The sequence below is a fragment of the Aspergillus caelatus genome (assembly GCF_009193585.1).
Source record: "Aspergillus caelatus strain CBS 763.97 unplaced genomic scaffold BDV27scaffold_36, whole genome shotgun sequence".
Classification (NCBI taxonomy): Eukaryota; Fungi; Ascomycota; class Eurotiomycetes; order Eurotiales; family Aspergillaceae; genus Aspergillus; species Aspergillus caelatus.
In genome coordinates, this window is record NW_022475299.1 from 110200 (window position 1) to 128185 (window position 17986).

Here is a 17986-nt window from a genome sequence, read left to right on the forward strand (position 1 = left end):
TTCTTGACTTGAAATCAGCTCTATATTGTTGCCTGCTCCTGTTTTATTTGGATGAGAGCTTTGCTATTAGGACTGGTAGACTATTTCTCTGGCATTCTATACTTTACGATATGTAGCACCAGGTATCCTACATCTCCCAGTATAACGTGATCGGGCTCTGGTGGTTGATAATGAAGCAGCTTTGTCCTACAATAGATCATAAAATATGTGAACATAAACCGCGAGACTGGCCCTTATGGGACTGATCTGCACAGCAATAACCGTTCAGCCATATAAATGGACATGCAAATGTGAAATTTCATATTTCATTGCTCATTACGGTTTTCAGTGCCTCAGTAGTCCCTCATCACAGCCACCATGTCGTCTAACCGGGCTACTTCCCCCAGCAAGAGTGCCTCTTTCGCCCTCCATTGTCCGAGCAGGGTTAGTTCTGCTTCAGACAAGTATCGTTCCTCGTTGCCCTTAACATCGCTTCGCTCTGTCTTCTCAAGAAATTCTTTCAACCGATTCCGCTCGAACCGCAGGCGCTGCAAACATCGAGACATTGCCTTATACGTATCCTCCAGGACACTATTACTGACGCGGTCGGGGTCATAGAACCAGAGAAAAATGGTTTTTGAAGGCTGTCGTAGTGCGTCTCGCGGCACTTCCTGTAAGTCGACAAACCCGCCCGTCTGCATGCTGGCGAGAACTTGGCGTAGGTCTTTGAATGGAAGAAGGCTGATTTCCTGTAGACGTTTCTCATCTAGCTTGCCCTTGTCATGGAGTACACGGACAACCCGTAATGCAACATCCCCATATCTCGCTTCGATAATACGTTCCAGTTCGAGATGACGAAGCTTGCGTGCCAAGTGACGGAACTCGACAGTCCAGGTGATTAGGCCTGAAACCATACGTTTGGAGGTGAGGCTATAGGGTGGTTGAGCTAGAAGGCAGAGATGCTGGTCGACTTCGTAAGTACGATTTCCATCTGATTGCGCCCCGTTGGTCCCATCATGGGATGCACCGTTCGTGTTTTCTCCCAATTGTCGCTTGCCGCGGCTGTTTATAGGCTGAGAGACCTCCATGGGACCAACTGACCCTGCCAGGTCCAGCAACAGGTCAACATCCTCTACCACCGCTCTTAGAGGAACTGGCACAGAATAGTGTTCGCCCTCCTCGCCCTCGCGAGGGATTTCACTAGTATCTCGGCATTTCGCTGTCTGGTATTCGATACGTCGTAGAAGACTTTCGTAAACTTCGGCTGTTACGGGAGACGAGTCCCGCTCTGCAAGTTCCAAGAAACGGCGGTTTCGGAGAGCGACATCCAATTTTTCATAATTTATGCGTACAGTGATACCGGACTAAGCACCGTTCCATCAGTTTCTCCTTTGAAATAACCGCCGAAACGGGGCCCTGAAAGCTTAATGAAAAGGAAGACCTACTTCCATGGGTATTGTGTCTTCACCAAACTCATCGTCTGACCACTCGTTTTCTTCTTCACCATCCTCATCCTCATCGACAGCAGCATAGTCAACTCGCGCCTTTTTATTAGGTGCCCCGGTAGCTCCAGTGGTATGTCTCCGTTTAGCTCCTCGGGGTACTCCATTAAACATCAACCCGCGAGTGAGGTCTCCGTCCAACCGTTCTTTGAGCAATTCGAGCGTCCCCTCGGTAACCGCCTCCTCTAGTTTCTTTCCCTTAAGGGCTTTAATGTCTGGTCTTGACTTAATTGTGCGCTCGGCATCCAAAGCGTTGTCAGCATAGCTTTGGAATTGAGCATCCCTGACACGTAATATGTAGCCATGTCCTGCCAAAGCTTTCAAAGTCGGGTGAAGAAGAGCTGGGTGTTCAGTAGAAGAATAATCACTATTGAGCCCATTCGGTCGGTCTTCAGTTTTCCCATGTTCCTCAGTTTCCTGGTGTGCCTCCTCTTCTTGATACTCTTCGGTTTCGTGAATTCCTTCAAGCTCCCCACTGGCTTTATTTATGTCGGAGTTCGAAGGTCTCAGAGCCGGAAGGGTTTCGAGATAGCCGACTTGCGCATGGCCAAGAAACATGATGGTCGACATAACAGCGGCAGCATATTTCCCCAATCGATGTTCTATAAACTCCAAGATCTTCCCGGATCGGACGAGATAGTATGCAGATTGCAAATTGGGTTCGTAGTACGTAATGCCGTCATCGTAGGACGTGTAGTGGTAGACAAGGTGTTGCTGAATCATAGCTGCGAGGCCATGACGAAGCTGGGAGATGGAGAGGCGGGAGTAGAATCTCAGCCGAGAAAAAGAGAGACGATCATAGCGACTTAGTGTCGAGAAAATGCGCTATGTCGGCGAGGTAGATCAGAGTCAGCCACATTATGCATTTCGTTCCGCATTAAGGCCCCGGGCATGGGTGGAAAAGTAGTCGACAGGTGTATAAGTGCAAACCTACCGCAAATAGCTCCCCAAAGTTATCTTCGACAAGGAGCGTACAGAGCTCTCCAAGATACTACCATTGATCAAGTTAACGAGTGAGACATATGTAGATGGAGCAATCGCATACTTGGGAAGTCATGTTAGCTCAAGACTTCTAGAGAATTTAGCAGCTTCAATTCTCTAGAAGGAAACAGCGGTCACCGCCAGATATTCATAGGGGAATGGTATCGACCAGCTAATGGATAAGGGAAGCGCAAACTGGTTGCAGAGCAAACAACGCAAGCTACCCTTTCCCCCTCTCTGTCCTACTTTTTTTTTCTCTTATCGCAATGCTTTCGCCGGGGCTCACGTGCAGCTATTTATCATGTGATATCAGCTGACACGGAGGAGGAGGAAAAGCCGGTTCCGCCCGCACTCGCCATTCTAGCCAATCAGAGAGGAAGTAATCAAGGCTCCGGCATCTTGAAGCTTTTCAGACATCGTTTCCAACCCGCCAACGACAGTCAGAAGCACTCTTCTGCTCTCCCTCTCACTCCACCCTCCCCAATTACTGTCGAGCTCCTCGGCTTCCTATCTTTCTCCTCACATCTTTTATATTCCGCACATGCGATAATGCTGTCGCGGTCCTCTCTCAGCCGAAATGCGCCCCGTGCGCTCCAGAAGCAGTGCTCTGCTGCCGGCATCAACAGCCGTCGAAGCCTGGCCTCTGCTGCGACCCCAGGCCTTCAGTACGATGTCACTGAGGCTGCTGGCGTGAAGCTCGCCAATAGAGAAATAGCAGGCCCTACAGCAACCCTGGCGTTGGTTGCAAAGGCCGGGCCCCGTTACCAGCCTTTCCCTGGGTTCTCCGACGCTCTCGAACAATTCGCCTTCAAGGTTAGTTCCGGCACACAATGCCCACTCTTACTGGCTCCGCATTACCATGCGAGATGGGATTTGACGAGGTTTTGATCAATTGATAGTCCACACTCAAACGGTCGGCGTTGCGGATCAACCGGGAGGTTGAACTGCTCGGCGGTGAAGTTTCTTCGACACACTCGCGTGAAAATGTTGTCCTCAAGGCCAAATTCCTCTCGAACGATCTTCCCTACTTTGCCGAATTGCTGGCAGAGGTTGCTTCTCAGTCAAAGTTTGCAGGTATGTCGACAGAGTGGTCATATCAGCTCCGGTATATGGGCTAATCAGGCTCATCAGCCCACGAATTGAATGAGGTCGTCATCAAGCACCTCAAACTCAGACAACAAGCCCTTGCCGCCAGCCCTGAGCAGCAGGCTGTCGATGCTGCCCATGTTCTGGCCTTCCACCGCGGCCTGGGTGAGAGCATTACCCCTTCTACCACTACTCCTTTCGAGAAATACCTTTCGGCTGAAGCTCTCGCCGAGTTCGCCCAGCAGGCTTATGCCAAGTCCAACATTGCCCTTGTTGGTAGTGGCTCGAACTCTGCTGACCTGTCCAAGTGGGTTGGCCAGTTCTTCAAGGAACTCCCCAGCTCTGGCAGCTCTGGTCAGTACCAGCTCCATCCCGGCACAACTTCCAAGTACCATGGTGGGGAGCAGCGTATCTCTTCCAAAGCCGGTAACGCTGTTGCCATTGCATTCCCTGGATCCGCCGCTTTCGGCACTTCTGGCTACAAGCCTGAGGCTTCTGTTCTTGCTGCCCTCCTCGGTGGTGAGACCACTATCAAGTGGACTCCTGGCTTCTCCCTCCTGGCTCAGGCTACTCAGGGCTTCTCCCAGGCCCGTGTCTCTACCAAGAGCCACACCTATTCTGATGCTGGCCTCTTCACTATTTCGCTTTCTGGTAAGGCCGATCATGTTGCTTCAGCCAGCAAGAATGCTGTGGATGCCCTCAAAAAGGTTGCCGCCGGCGAAGTTGCTAGCGAAGACATCAAGAAGGCAGTCGCTCTGGCGAAGTTCCGTGCTCTTGAGTCGGCTCAGAATCTCGAGACTGGTCTTGAGGCCACTGGCTCTGCTCTTCTCAGCGGCGGCAAGCCTTACCAGATCGGCGAAATCGCCCAGAGCATTGACGCCGTTACGGAGGCCCAGGTTACGGATGTAAGTATATCATATTTATTTTGCCTTGGTATCTTCGAAAACAGGATGATAGCTAATTCTCTTTCACAGGTCGCAAAGAACTTCCTCTCTGGCAAGGCCTCCGTCGCCTCCGTCGGAGATCTCTTCCAGCTCCCTTACGGCGAGGACCTTGGTCTGACCGTTTAAAATGTATACAATACATATTAGACTGTCTGCAAAAAAACATCACCCCCTTCTCTTGTGTCTAGATCAGTCTTCGCAGATATTTCCTTTGTGACGTGGTTGTGGTTGTGTGACTGTAATACAATTGTACCTTATCCAATTCTCTTCACATTGCCGTGTAGTATGGGTTCATGTGCTCTATTGCGACTTCTAGAGTTTCCCCCCAGGAGAGTTTAATCGGGTAAAATTTAGGCCCCTGGGCTGCCGTTGTGGTGTTGACGTTATTGTAACGATATGGAAGGCTACGGAAATCAGTATAAATTTAAAGTATACAGTCGATTATCTATCGTGCCCATAGCTAGGAGATACATACATAAAGATAGACATCATAGGCAATACTCGTGGTCCTATATCACGATCTAACCATTGAAGATATCTATCCCCATCAATGTAATTACATAACTCATTGCACGAGAGTAGTAGTAGTACTTTCATACGCCGGGTGGTGCTTGTTCCCTACTCTTCTGCGAGCGACCAATTAACGTTAAGATCGAATGGGAGACATTCACTTACAAAAGGGAATCACACCATCATGGTCGCCGATGTTACCTTGTATTTGGGCGCTCATAACACCCTTTACATTATCATCACCGAGTAATTACAACGCGAAACTTCGGGGTTTCCCTGGATAGGCGATATGAGTACTGCATGACTGGTAATCCTCGGCTTCAAATGGAGAACACCATAAACACAGAATATATACGGAGTATAGAGATATATATATATATATATATATATATATGTATATGAAAGTGAAAAAGTAGATTGATTATCCTTCGAAGGCAAGACTACCACTATCGGTACCGATTACTATCCATAGGTACTATTATAGGCGGAAATATGACTCCCATCCACACACGTGATTGATGGTAATTCCATCCCATCCGTATTTAAATACGAGACTCAACTGCCCAGTCATCCGCGGGCTGTGCATAGTAGAAGGGTATCTCAAACCTTCTCTAGTGCTTAGCGGTGACTTGATCGCCCGTCAGTTTTTCGACTGCCTCCTTGGCCCTATTCGGTATGACAGACCCACACGTTAGCCAAACACCGCTCCTCGGCTATCACATGAAGATCGGGGAAATGGAGGTAATCAGACAACCAGTGCTTTCGGGGCATGATAGCCTTGGCCGGAAAAAACATCTAGTCCTAAACACCTAGGGGAATGGTCAACTCACATGTCACCGAGAGCCACCATGCAGACTGTCTGCCAGATTCCTAGTCCTATACGGGGAGTAACTCCACGGTAAAGACCCTTAAGACCGTTGGTCTCGTAGATGTACTTGAAGGTTTTGCCAACAGTTAAGTTCTTAGGCCGGTTGGGGTCGTCCTTCTTACTCTGCATCTCCACACGAATGACTTCAATAGGCTGGTTCCAAGCAGAGAGGCCACCACCGAGGCCGGAGGCTAAGACCTTCTCCATGGCACTCAGTTTTTGTCCTTCTTCCTTGTTGGTCACCTTGCGAATTGCTGATTCTGCGAGACGAGAAAGACCGAAACGGGAGCCCCAGTTCGTAGTTTGACGGATAGCAACCGCATTCACACCGCGGTTGATACCACGGATGCCCTCCTTGCGGTAGATATCCATGAATGTCGCGAAGGTGCTTGCAGGCTTTACACCCTGGGCAGCCATCTTGTGCTTGGTGATCTCGACCGTCTTCATACAGGTGCAGAAGCCCATAGTGGCATATGCCTGGGCAACACCACCCGCCATACCTCCTGAGATACCAGCGAGGAAGTCTGGCGCACCGAGCACCTTGGCACGGAATTCTGCCTCGGACGCGACGAAAAGGAGGACGGCGCCTTTGGTGGAGGCCTCAATCCAGGCCCACGGAATGAGACCTTGATAATCTGCACAGGCATCCCATGTCAGAGACGGCAGTCACACTAGTCGGACAACGGAATAGAAGGCTACTTACAACCGAGGATCCCGCCACGACCCCATATCCGACCCATAGCGCTGGCGAAACTGTCGCCTCGATTGGCGGCCATGGTCGTCTTGATCACTTCCAGCGGCTGAACTATACATTAGCAACCACTAGATTTTGTTGGGTATACTAAGAATCTGGTACCTGTCCCAAAGTGGTGACCCTAATAATTGTGTCAGTACTGAAACTCTCTCTTTTCACTCCCATGGTGGACATAGAGTGTAGACCGCATTACTTACTCGAACATATTCAATCCTGCACCGACTGCACAAAAACTATCAGAACCATGCCGTTCTCCATAATGTTGGGCGACACCTACGCAATAGATTGCTGAACTTGACGGGCTTCTTCTCGAGCTTGTGGCCGGAAGAGGCCATCTCAGCTGTAGCTGTAGACATTTCTAACCTTGGGGAGCGCTGAAAGGGGCCCTGACCAAGGGATGTTGGGGGCTTCGTCGCCTAAGGGATCAGGAGAAGTCGATTGTTGTTTGCAATGGGAAAGTCAGGGGGGACGATTGCTTTCAATCGAACGTCAAGAGCTGGGGATAGTTCTTGGAAAAGTGTACGTTTATGAACAGGGGGCCAATTTAGATAGCCGATAAAGTAGAGACAGAAGGAGAAGCAGTGATGGCCAAACAGAACAGGAAAGATTGGAAATATAAAGTCTAGGAGGATGGATTACCCGGCGTACGTACTCTAAGTTAACTAGGTGCTAGGCCCGACTAGGCTCTCGACGGCCTAAGGCCAGTTGCCGTTCCCCCTCAACTGCAAAAACAAAACCGACGTCGGGGACATTGGGGAGACACTAAACCTAATTGGAGCATTTCTAGGCTGAGTCCTGGCACTAGGCCCAGTGTGGTCCGGCGGTGTAATTGGCTTCAGTTGAGCCAACGGAGCAAATCGGGTGCCCCCCAACATTACCTATTCTTGTATTCGCTGTCCTGAGACGCCGCAATTTACAGAAATGGTTGAGCTGTCCCGATCCTAGTCCCAAATTCCACTCAACCTCCCTGGCTCATGCCCAGATACCTCTCAAGATGTAAACAAACACTCACAGGCAACTCACTACCCACTTTACTATGGGTCATACCAATTGTATGTGTATTGACTTTAGAAACCGAAGTATCACTATGTTGAGCCTTACCTAGATATATGTACTCTGTGGGACTTTGTATATTATTTGTTCTTCTTCCCAGGTTGGGTGGAAGATACCACGTTCTTAGCACTGATTAGTAAATTTGTATTCTCTTTACCTTGTATGTATTTTTCTTCTATTCTCAGGAAAGCTTTGTTCAATGTGTCTGAGATACTACTACGTAGTAGTATGAGTACCGGCTTACATACCTACAGTTGTATTTACCTGAACACTTATTCATGTGATAAGACATTAGTTGTGAGATCATTACACAGCAAGAGTCCAGATAAACCTCGGGTATCACAAGGTGGTTTGAAAGGAACCGCACTTATGCACAGACATGCACACTGTAATTGGTACTGTACCTGCGCATTGGCGGCTGCTTCACCATTGTTACCATAGTTACTTAACATTAGTCTTCCTTTTCTTCCTGATCCCTGGCATTGTCGTCCCTCCTCTATATGGAACGGGATTCAAGACCAGAGTTGTGTGTTTCTAATTTATAGTGATAATTATTTTCAAGCAAGAGCTGGGACAAAGAAGCCATCTAGTCAAAAGATCGACACGATATTGGTGCGCTGTTACAAGGCCCGCCCGGACCAGGTCCTATCATACATTAATCAAACTAACCACAGCACTCGTCGCATCCTAGTCTAATAAAATAGTAAGGGAAAAATACAAAATGGTGTGCTTAATCATAAAAACCTCCTCCGATTTCTCGTATCATTCAATGAATTTACAGCTTGGCACCGACAAGTTTGGCGAAAGCCTCAGTGCTGAAGGACTTGGGGCGCTCAATGGGGGCACCAAGGGCACGGTCAATGATCAGCTGAGGCAGGACACCAAGAGCACGAGAGACACCGAACAGGACGGTGTAATAGTTGGCCTCAGTCAGGCCATAGTACTGAAGAAGGACACCAGAGTGCTAAAGATAGATCAGCATTCGTTGGCTTGTAATCGGAGGATCTAAAAGTGTGCAATAAACTTACAGCATCGACATTGGGGAAGGGGTTCTTGGTCTTGCCGTGCTCAGTCAGCACGCCAGGAGCAATCTTGTAAACCTGGCTGACGAGCTTGAACATTTGATCATCAGGGAGCTTGCGAAGGGCAAACTCGCGCTGAGAAACGTAACGAGGATCAGTCTTACGCAGGACAGCGTGACCGTATCCGGGAACAACCTGACCAGCGTTGAGAGTGGACCACAAGTAGTCCTTGATGGCCTGGTCACTGAGGTCGTTGCCAATGGCAGCCTTCATCTTTGTGAGCCAGTTAAGCACTTCCTGGTTTGCCCTGTTGAAGTACGCAGGTTAGCTAGATTGACTCTTCCATCCTTTCATCTTCTAATTTATTTCCAGTTCGTGTTGCTTTTAACGAGGGATAAACATACAATCCGTGAAGGGGACCAGCCAATCCATTCAGACCAGCAGACAAAGAAAGCATAGGGGAGCTCAGAGCACTACCAACAAGGTGGGTGGTATGAGCACTGACGTTTCCACCCTCATGGTCAGAGTGGATGGTCAGGTACAAACGCATGAGCTCAACGAAGTCATTGTTGTTACCATAGCCGAGCTGGTTGGCCAAGTTGTAGGAGTAATCCTTATCCTTCTGGATAGGAGCAACCTTGCCGTCCTTGAAGACGTTGCGGTAGATCTTCGCGGCGATAGTAGGAAGCTTGGCGATGAGGTCCATGGAATCCTCGAAGGTGTAGTTCCAGTAGTCCTTCTTGTTGATACCCTTAGCGTAAGCCTTGGCGAAAGCAGACTCGTGCTCCAGGGCAGTGACAGCCAGAGAGAACTGAGCCATGGGGTGAAGAGTGCTGGGGCAGCGGTCAATGAGCTCCTCGACGAATTTGGGGAGGTCAGAGCGAGCAGCCCACTCGGCAGACAGATCGCGAACCTGCTGCTCCGAGGGAATTTCGCCGGTCAACAGCAGCCAGAAGAGACCTACAGTATATTAGCAGGAAGCAACGATAATAATCGCCTTCTAGGGGATTAGTGTACCTTCAGGAAGAGGCTCCTCGCCACCGGGAGCCTTGGGTAACAGCTTCTGGCATTCCGGGATCTATGTGACCATGAGTATACGATAATCCCGACAAAGAAACAGCGGGATGATACATACTGTGTATCCACGGAAACGGATACCTTCTTCAGAATCCAAAACAGAACCCTGAGCTAGAATTAGCAATCCTCATCGGCAGCTGTCGGCTCCATTGCGTCATGACCTACTTCCCACACAAGGCACTTCACACCACGAGCACCGCCGTAGGCCTGGTCAAGGGTGACCTCACCGACGACTTTGTTGCCATAGTCCCTAAAAGCGTTGATGGCGTGGTTAGCAAAAGTACTAATGGACAAGGTATTACTCGCGTGGCGTGCATACTTCCTGAGCTTCTTGACCTTCTCAATTTCGCTGGGGAGCTTGTCGGCGAATGTCTCTTTCAGGGACTGCATTGTTCGAAATCATGGCAGTTAGACAAGTCAAGAATCGATAGCAATGTAGACAACATGACGAACCTTGGCCTTGCCGGTAGAGTAGCAGCGCAAACCATTGAAGGCAACGGACTGCACGACCGGCTTACCGGCGAGAGAGGTTGAACGAAGAACAGAAGTTCCGATTCTCAAGGAAGAAGCCATGTCGAATCAAACAACCTTTGTTGAGCGGTTGAGTATAACTGAAGAATGGAGAGGGTCTGGGTATATCAAGATAGTGACAGAGAGAAAGAAGAAGAAAAGATGCTGAGGTTTCGGGAGAAGCTCTTTTTTTTTTCTTTCCCATCTGACCGTAATGGTACAGCCGGTACATGGGCGGTACAGTAAAGGTCGGCAACGAGGCAAGGCAATGGCGGGATTCCGTACTATACCGTAATGCTATGCCCAGGAAGGTAGCCCGGTCTCCCGAATCCCTTCCATCGGCGACGTAAGGAGTCTGTGATCCCTTGCCCGCCAGATCCGTTGCGCGGGACGGAGTACCGGAGTAATTAATTACCTAGGCAGAACAGCTCACTCTCTTGTTTATTTCCCCTAAATTCCTTTCATTATTGCTATTATCAAACTCTTCGCCGTAACTAATATAATTCTCTGACATGGACACCCTTGTCTTCCTTTGCTCCTGAGGTCTGCAGTATGTGCTTATAATCACATAAATTGATTTGGTCTTATATACAAACTGCGTGGTCGCTCGCCAGCAAAACTGACGATCTCGGCACGCATTCCATCCGTAAACGGAGTATTCCATTTTGATTCAAAGTTCCTATGGCTAGTGACGTCGGCCGCTACCCGAGTTTGGGTCGGACCCATCACCAAGGTAGCTGCAGTACTCCGTACCGAGAATCAGATAATCAATTGAGCACAGCCAGGTTATGAACAAGGTGTCGATTAATCATATTAAATCACCTTGCTAGAGATACAAAGTATGCGGCAGATTCTGTTTATCTATCGAAAGTACTCCATGCTCTGTAGTATCATACCGTGATAGTAGTTCTGTACTTTACTACGGCAGATTCTTCGGCTCTGTGGGCCTGCACCCAGAAGGACAACGCCTTAACTCAATTAGCAGTGTTTTACTTCGTACAAAGTACCACCTTCGACTCTCAGGCTAAGGTCATCATTGAGGCTTACTAAGTAGTCTTTTCGAAGGACTGATCAACACGTGACATACACTTCAAGTTTTAGGCCCCAAAGTGCAAGAGGTGCCGTGAAATTGTGGGTTTACCAATTCAGGGTTAGCGCAACTTATGATTTTTCTCCTCACCTGACTGCCTGTCTACTGAAAATCACTCCTTCCTTACTATTTCTTTCACAGCATCACCTTCACGTCAGCCTTTATCTACTTCTTTATTACATTTCTCGTTCTACATTGTAATATATCACATCTGTCTCTCTTTTTGATTTACCTGACAACTTTCACCTTAGGACGTACCTTGTACACATACTCGCTCGCGAGTCGCAAAATTCCTGGACACCATCGCTTGGCTGTGTTCCAGCTGTAGGCGGAAGCCCCCCTGGTCGCCAGAGATCCGCTCTTGGAATTCTGTAGTGATACGACCAAAAGTCCGCTTAGGAACTTTTCGTCAAAGTTTTGAGATCCAAAGACAGCAGATCTGCTATCACTAAGCATCACAATATCTTCTTGGCCGCACTGGATCTCCCAGTAGAAACGACTCGTTGACCCCTTGATACACCCAGTCGCCTATACAATAGTATTTGAAGCGATAGGTTTTGTCAAAGAACTTTCTGGGAATATCTACCAACCATCTCTCCGTACTGGGACCCGACCCCTCTAATACATACTATCAACAATGTCGTCTGCTGTAGCAGAACTGGACAATTATCTCCAGTCTATGCTCGCCCTTAAGCCTCCTGGCGTCTCAGGATCTAAAATCAACAGTATCACGTCGCTCTGCACCGCGAATGTTCAGGTACTCTATCCCTTCTAGCTTCGATTGACAAGGGCTATCATAGGAGTGAATGGCAAGCTAACAGAATTTTTTTTTTTATTTTGGCAGAATGAATCCGTTCTTATCCAGAAGATCTATACACACTTCAAGAAGGCTCCGGGAACACACAAGTTGGGCGTACTCTATGTCGTAGACTCTGTAACTCGACAGTGGGTAGAAGCAGCGCGCAAGGCAGGTCAACCATCTGGTAGTGCCGCTCCCGATGGAACCTTCGCCGCTGGTGTTAACAGAGTGACCGAATTACTACCTGTCTTGATGACTGATATCATAAACAACGCTCCTGAGGATCAAAAGGTACGCTCTAGATGCAAGATGCATACAGCCATCAAACTACCACACAACCTGCGGGCATGCGTACGGCCGAATAAAAGCGGAGATTTGCGTTCAAATCCCGCTGTGGCCTGTATAAGACTTGATCTACGTATCTCCCGCTATATATCCCTCCCTTTCTGCATAGAGTCCGCCGTTTCTTTTTTAGGTGTTTATTCTGTCAATTTGGGGCGAATAGTTCAACTTACGTATCCGATGGTCTCTGCATATAGGAAAAAATCAGGAAGCTGGTTGATATTTGGGAGCGTGGATATACTTTCCCCGCCCCCATGCTTGCCTCATTCAAAGAAAAACTAAACGCACCCGCAGCACACAGTAAGCTTGTTTCCCTTCCTTTCCATTTTATATGATATGGATGCCATTACGCCGTACCCCGATTTGGCTGTATAACCTAAGGAGCCATCGGCGGCTCTCCTAAATGCCAAGATAAGTGCAAACGGAATTCTGATATTGCTTCTATAGATGTTGAGTCCACCACACCTGAGGGTTCCCCAGCTCCAAATTATATTCCCCTGGGGGGTCTTCAGCAGTCGCAGCTACCGCTGCCATCCAATGGCGCAACCTCGGCGGCTCCTCAATCGGCGCCGGATACCTCTAGTATATTGAAAGCCCTGGCTGATATGGCCAAACAAAACACAGCTGCTCCACCAGCATCAGCAGCGCCGGCAGTAGCACCACAGTCTAATCCTCTTGGTACTTTAACCCAGCAGAGTGCAGCTCCGCAGCCCGTGTCGTCATCCGTAGACCAGGCATCACTATCTCAGAATGGGCAGGCTAGTGTAAACCCATTTACTGCTGGGGCTATGGCGACACCTTTCGCGGCCTTGAGTAATGTCGCTCAAAACACGGCATTGGTACAACCGCAAAGCCAGAGTCAGACTCCGAACCCATTGACTGCGGCACAGAATCCACTGGCTGCGCTACTGCCACAGGCGACTACAGGCCCAGCTCAGCCCACTCCCGCTGTTGCGCCCGATGCGCTGCAACAGCAACTCCAGCTCTTACAGCTCCTAGCCGCCCAGGGAATTCCACAAGACCAGTGGGCCACCGCTCTGCAGATCCTTAGTCTGTCTAATGCCGCTAACATGGGCAACATGAATCCTGCCCCGGCTGCTGGCTTTAATTTACCAGGTCAAAATGTTAATGCCTGGGGCCGTCCTGATTCCCAGTCACGTGAGTTCGACCGGGACCGTGAACGGGACCGTGACTATATGCGCTCACCTCCAGGCCAGTATCGTCGCCGTTCCCGGTCCCCAGGCTGGGATAGACGTCGTGATGTGTCCCCTCCTCGTCGCCGTGATAGTCCCGTTTACGGTGAGTACCATGGTGACTCGCCCGGTCGCAGGGGTGGCGATCCCCGCGGTCGGCGTGGGAATGATTATCGTCAGCGCAGCCCTCCTGGGCGTAGACGTCGTACTCCGTCTCCTCCTCGTAAGGACCCTACTCTACCGCCTCCCGGCCCCAAATTTATCGAGTGGGACTACTCCATTGGGCAAGGCAATATCAAAGGTTCGTACCGGCTCGATCGCAAACACTTTGTTTTCGTCATCTCAACTAATTTTCTTATGCAGTTTTGAGTCGAACCCTTTTCGTCGGTGGTGTCACGTGAGTCAATGTCTGTGATCTTCCACATCTCGGATTCTAACAACTTCATAGGTCATCCGAGGCGCACCTGCGCTCTCTATTCGGCAAGTTTGGCATTGTCCAGACCTGCATTGTCAACATAGATAAACGGCATGCATTCATCAAGATGATCAGCCGCCAGGATGCTGTGCTTGCTCGTGAAGGTATGGAATCTTATAAGTCTGGGGACATGCAACTTAGGGTAAGTACGCCTTTCCATACCTAGTGATAATGTCTAATCAGTCTCCAGACTCGCTGGGGTGTAGGATTCGGACCGCGTGACTGTAGCGACTATCAGACAGGAATTAGTATAATTCCGGTCGAACGACTCACGGAGGCAGATCGAAAATGGATGCTCACTGCTGAATATGGCGGGACTGGTGGCAGACCCATCGAGAGCGGCATGGTTGTCGAAGAGCCAGATATCGAGATCGGTGCTGGGGTTTCATCTAAAGGTTTGTTTATCTTACATTCGAACTTAGAAATACTCCAAATTAACTTGTTCTTATAGCTATCAGCAGACGGATTGCAACTGACACCGGGGGCAAACGGGGTCCTATCTCATCCCGCACTCAGCAGGACCGTTTCCCCCGGCCAGACCGGGACGGACCTTCAGCTAGAATGGGCCCAGGGGGCCATGGTGGCCAACCCGATCGAGATATTTCCAATGCAAACAATGTCGGCGTTCCTCCTGCTGTGCCCGGTTTTGGCTTTTCCTTCCCCGGTATGCCCATGTTCCCTCCAGGGTTCATGATGGGAGGAGCACAAGCTGGAACATCTAGCGGGTCAGCACAGCCCCCACCCCCCGGTCAAGGAGGCAATTAGGTTCTTGATCAAATTCGAATTGATAAGGCAAATATTGCTACTGTGGAGACACAGTCTTCACTTCTTTCATTCCGCCTTTGTTTTGATACGAGCTTTATTTCTTATATTTCATTGTAAATCATATACGGAACATGGCGTTGGAACTCTCTTCCTCGAACCCTTCAGAAAGGCATATTTACATCAGTGCAAGTGATCTTCAGCCATTTGAGTGGGCAATCGGATATTGTGGACACTGTCTTGTCTTCTTGCGTGTGTTGATACTTCTCAGCTGATGCCATTGGCTTGAACCCAAATGTTTCCTTGAGAAAATGGTGATGCGTCGCTTTCTTTCTTGCTTTTCTTTTTCTCTTTTTTTCTTTTTTCTTCCCTTGAACTTGGGCGGCTTTGTGTGATTTTGTTTCTCGCGTATTCGAAAATCAGCAATGCAGTTGCATATCTGCTCGGTGCACTTCTTTTTCCCTTTCCAATAATGTGGTGTCTGGCGATATGTTGGGGCATTCAATTCCCGTTATAATATAACCAAATAAATTTATTGAAATTATTTCTCAAGATATTCCAATTTTGGAGGCTTTTGATGCCGTACCAGTACTTCAGAATATCACTAAATCTACGACCAGAGAAAGGGGTCTACACTGAAGAAAAACTACAGTTTTACGCATTAATCAGGCTATCGTTATTTTTAAACCACAGATTTAAACAATACTGTTTCGGCCATTACTTTTCAGATCGAGACTGACAGAGACTATTATTATGTACAGTATAGTATTTGCGGAACTTATACGTACATACATGAGTATCTGCCGAATCTTGAAAATATCGCTTACATTGACACAACCCTACATTTTACAAGTTCATACGTCGTGTGGTGTCCATGATAATTTGACTCGTTCTTGTTTTTATTCTTTTAGAGAACTTTACCTATACACTCCAGTTCGATTCTCAAAGTGCTCTGATGTCGCCAAATTACCTCAACAGCTTCCGATAACAGGTCCAGACAGGCTATTGCTTGACTATCTCCTCATTGTAACTCCCTATTAGGCACGTGCGGCACTGGAAGTTTCGAATGACTGTTCGAAGTCGGCAATGATATCGTCAATGTGCTCAGTACCGACGGAAATGCGGATGGCATCCTCAGTAACACCAGATTCAAGCCGTTCTTGCTCGGTCAGTTGCTCATGTGTCGTAGACCAAGGATGGATTGCAAGCGTTTTGGAATCTCCGACACTACCCGGTTGATCAGCTGAGGCTGTAGCGATTCATAGTCACCGAGTGAGGGACGTACTTAGCTAGATTGCTAATCAACTTGAACCCGTCGACGATCTGGCTTCCAGCAGCAGCGCCTCCCTTGACACCGAATGATAAGACACCGCCATAGCCGCGCTTCAGATAGCGCTTGGCAGTCTCATGGCAGGGATGATCCTCTAGCCCGGGATACGAAACCCAACTCACATTGTCGTTTGTACGTAGCCAGCGTGCCAGAGCCAATGCATTACTTGCATGCCGTTCAGCACGTAAGCTAAGAGTCTCCAGACCAAGGATTAGCTGTTGTGCAGCAAATGGATTCAATGCTGACCCGAGATCCCGAAGGATTTCAACGCGGACACGGATTGCGAACGCCAAATTCCCGAAGGTCTCCCAGAACTTCAGACCGTGGTAACCTTCGGATGGCTCCACAAACTGCGGAAATCGGGCACCATGTTTACCCCAATCGAATTTGCCGCTATCTATCACGACACCACCAATAGTGGTTCCGTGGCCACCAATCCATTTAGTTGCACTGTGAACGACAATATCGGCACCATGTTCGATAGGACGGCAGTAGTAACCACCGGCCCCGAAAGTGTTGTCAACCTAGACCATGGTCAACACTTGCGCCAATCAATCACAAAATCAACCTATACATACTACTAAAGGCACACCTTTCTCATGGGCAGCATTAGCGATAGCCTCAAAGTTAGGCACATTATATCGAGGGTTTCCAATCGTCTCGACATAAACGGCCTTAGTGCGGTCATCAATTGCCGCACCGATATCCTCTGGCTTGTCTCCTTGGACAAATTTGGTCGTGATCCCTAGCCGGGGGAAGAAAACTTTGAACTGGTTGTAGGTGCCTCCGTACAAGTTACTGGTCGAGACGATATTGTCACCTGCATGCGCAAGTGCTGAGATTGCCATGAACTGAGCCGCTTGGCCAGAAGAGGCTGCTACCGCTGCAACACCACCTTCGAGAGCTGCAATACGCTTCTCAAAGACATCGACTGTGGGCTGTAAAGAATTAGTATGATTAGCTCTTTTTACCTTCAAGGGCCAACGACCTTTCGTCACTTACGTTCATGATACGGCTATAGATATTGCCAAACTCTTTGAGGCCGAAAAGCCTGGCGCCATGTGCAGAATCATTAAATGTGTAAGACTACAGATATTAGAATCACTTAATGGGTCACTATATACAACCAAAATTGGACAGAAAGGAGCGGGTAAACTGACCGTGGTCGCATATATAGGCACAGCGCGAGCGTTGGTCGTCGGGTCAGGCTCCTGGCTTGACGCCCATTAATACTCAGAATCCGTATGAGCTGGTTGGGAACGATGGGAATGAATATATATACCCAGCATGAAGCTGAAGAGTTTCAAAATGAGGTTGTCGTGACTCAACCATTGTGTGCCTTTGAATGAAACAGCTGCTGTCTTTTTGTAACCGGATTGTCAATCAAGAATTATGTTCTGTGTAAGGTTAAAACACCAGCAGTTATTACCCAAGGCTACTAGGAGGGCTCGTAAGGTGGAAAAGATGACTACATTATTTTTATATGTGCGGGGATAAATTAGCAACAATAATGCGCAACTACGATGGCGTGATCGGTGGAGGGAGGGGTTTTGAAAATAAGAAAAAGAAAAGAGGGGGAAAAGTAAAAAATGAATAAATAATAAAATTAAAAATAAGATACAATAAAATTAAAATAAAAGGAAAAGGAAAACATATAAGCACAAAAGGAGCATACATACCCATCTATATAGCCGGGCAAAATAAGAAGA

At 48.5% G+C, this 17986-nt stretch overlaps 6 protein-coding genes across 6 annotated transcripts; 2 read left to right on the forward strand and 4 right to left on the reverse strand.

Moving 5' to 3' along the window:
* Positions 1-141: 141 nt before the first annotated feature.
* Positions 142-2385, reverse strand: BDV27DRAFT_73099 (putative DNA directed RNA polymerase III subunit Rpc82). Its single transcript, XM_032077439.1, has 2 exons — positions 1425-2385; positions 142-1343 (listed from the first exon to the last, which is right to left on the reverse strand). Exons 1-2 carry the CDS (start codon positions 2202-2204, stop codon positions 333-335), a joined length of 1791 nt encoding a protein of 596 aa, XP_031930507.1. The 5' UTR covers positions 2205-2385; the 3' UTR covers positions 142-332.
* Positions 2386-2890: 505 nt separating this feature from the next.
* Positions 2891-4959, forward strand: BDV27DRAFT_123889 (ubiquinol--cytochrome-c reductase subunit 2). Its single transcript, XM_032065960.1, has 4 exons — positions 2891-3275; positions 3362-3536; positions 3594-4453; positions 4523-4959. Exons 1-4 carry the CDS (start codon positions 3012-3014, stop codon positions 4616-4618), a joined length of 1395 nt encoding a protein of 464 aa, XP_031930508.1. The 5' UTR covers positions 2891-3011; the 3' UTR covers positions 4619-4959.
* Positions 4960-5399: 440 nt separating this feature from the next.
* BDV27DRAFT_123893 (putative mitochondrial DNA replication protein (Yhm2)) lies at positions 5400-7221 on the reverse strand. Its single transcript, XM_032065961.1, has 6 exons — positions 6902-7221; positions 6822-6846; positions 6727-6745; positions 6574-6670; positions 5833-6505; positions 5400-5668 (listed from the first exon to the last, which is right to left on the reverse strand). The coding sequence occupies exons 1-6, from the start codon at positions 6978-6980 to the stop codon at positions 5614-5616; spliced, it is 948 nt and encodes a 315-aa protein (XP_031930509.1). The 5' UTR covers positions 6981-7221; the 3' UTR covers positions 5400-5613.
* Positions 7222-8028: 807 nt separating this feature from the next.
* cit1 (citrate (Si)-synthase CIT1) lies at positions 8029-10457 on the reverse strand. The gene is made up of 8 exons (XM_032065962.1): positions 10230-10457; positions 10096-10160; positions 9942-10026; positions 9835-9882; positions 9717-9777; positions 9104-9659; positions 8706-9006; positions 8029-8641 (listed from the first exon to the last, which is right to left on the reverse strand). Exons 1-8 carry the CDS (start codon positions 10347-10349, stop codon positions 8453-8455), a joined length of 1425 nt encoding a protein of 474 aa, XP_031930510.1. The 5' UTR covers positions 10350-10457; the 3' UTR covers positions 8029-8452.
* A 1061-nt stretch (positions 10458-11518) lies between these two features.
* BDV27DRAFT_123900 (Nrd1 complex RNA-binding subunit) lies at positions 11519-15501 on the forward strand. The gene is made up of 8 exons (XM_032065963.1): positions 11519-12133; positions 12221-12466; positions 12715-12817; positions 12965-14011; positions 14074-14107; positions 14159-14327; positions 14376-14580; positions 14637-15501. Exons 1-8 carry the CDS (start codon positions 12014-12016, stop codon positions 14948-14950), a joined length of 2238 nt encoding a protein of 745 aa, XP_031930511.1. The 5' UTR covers positions 11519-12013; the 3' UTR covers positions 14951-15501.
* A 317-nt stretch (positions 15502-15818) lies between these two features.
* Positions 15819-17800, reverse strand: BDV27DRAFT_123902 (O-acetylhomoserine aminocarboxypropyltransferase/cysteine synthase family protein). Its single transcript, XM_032065964.1, has 6 exons — positions 17560-17800; positions 17438-17492; positions 17280-17363; positions 16856-17215; positions 16233-16801; positions 15819-16174 (listed from the first exon to the last, which is right to left on the reverse strand). Exons 1-6 carry the CDS (start codon positions 17607-17609, stop codon positions 15985-15987), a joined length of 1308 nt encoding a protein of 435 aa, XP_031930512.1. The 5' UTR covers positions 17610-17800; the 3' UTR covers positions 15819-15984.
* Between the last annotated feature and the right edge of the window lie 186 nt (positions 17801-17986).